Consider the following 1,065-nt stretch of genomic DNA (forward strand, 5'->3'; position numbering starts at 1 on the left):
CTTCATACTGAGGTAAAAGGAAAGGCTACATACCAGTCTCGCTTTTGGATCCAGAATATCTCGGCGAGCTGGAACGCGAGCGATCTGAAGAGATGGCTCCTTGTAGATGTTCCACATGCGATCCTCAAGGATGCGCTAGGATTATACGCTTGCTTTGGTCTACACATACCAAAGACTTTGATACTCTCATGAACACTTCACCTACACACACCGAAGATGAGAGTTGGTTCAAAATGCAAAAAAAGACCTCTAAGCGTAAGTTCTCGGCCGACATCCCGCTGGTATGCAAGGAAGACGACCCAATACGTCTCAGTGTTCCCAAGATCGACCTCACTGTGATGCTTATGGGAAACTTCCAGTTTCTTTTTCGAAAAACTTATCCCACTGGATCTCATATGACACCTGAATCCCTGTTTGATCATGAAGATGCATGGCAAATTGTTAAGAACTACGAAGCTATCCACAATGGGGTCTTTTTACGTGAGATTCTAGGAGGTGAGACACTCCCGGCTCAGTTTGAAATGGTCCACAAATGTATAGACATGTGGATGAAATCTCCGGTGTATCTCAAGCATAAAGAAGAGCTGGAGGAAGAAATCATACAATATGAACAAGAGATTCTCGATATGGAACTTATTGAAGAGGAGCACAGAGAGCAAAAGCAACTCAAACAAGTAGCACAAGAAGAAAAGAAGGCAGTGATTGCCGAACGCAAGCGTATACGACATGAAAAGGAACTTGAGAAACAGCGAGATAAGGAAATAAAGATGAAACAGCGACAACAGGACCTTGAAAGCACGGTCAGTCTCGCATGGTCGATCTATTCATCTTCATTATGCTGATCTTCGTCTGATTCAACACATTCATCCGCATCTGTGTTCCTTTCTTTCATAGATCCCCAAATGAATCGAGAGGGTATTTTTTTCCTTGACTCGTCCTTCAAAATGCTTTTGAGTTTGGCAATTCCAAGTGCTTCGATATTGTCCACTTCATCGTTATCATTGGTGTCTCTTGTGTGATTTGAATTCTCTACATCACACGTGTGAACCTGAGCCATGTTCAAGA

General features: G+C 43.0%; 1 protein-coding gene across 1 annotated transcript; it reads left to right on the plus strand.

Annotated features, from left to right (window-relative positions):
* Positions 1–233: 233 nt before the first annotated feature.
* On the plus strand, positions 234–842 carry MELLADRAFT_60628 (uncharacterized protein; the record flags this gene model as incomplete). Its single annotated transcript, XM_007406392.1, has 1 exon — positions 234–842. The coding sequence occupies one exon, from the start codon at positions 234–236 to the stop codon at positions 840–842; it is 609 nt and encodes a 202-aa protein (XP_007406454.1).
* Between the last annotated feature and the right edge of the window lie 223 nt (positions 843–1,065).

The sequence above is a fragment of the Melampsora larici-populina genome, assembly GCF_000204055.1.
Source record: "Melampsora larici-populina 98AG31 unplaced genomic scaffold MELLAscaffold_6, whole genome shotgun sequence".
Lineage (NCBI taxonomy): Eukaryota > Fungi > Basidiomycota > Pucciniomycetes > Pucciniales > Melampsoraceae > Melampsora > Melampsora laricis-populina.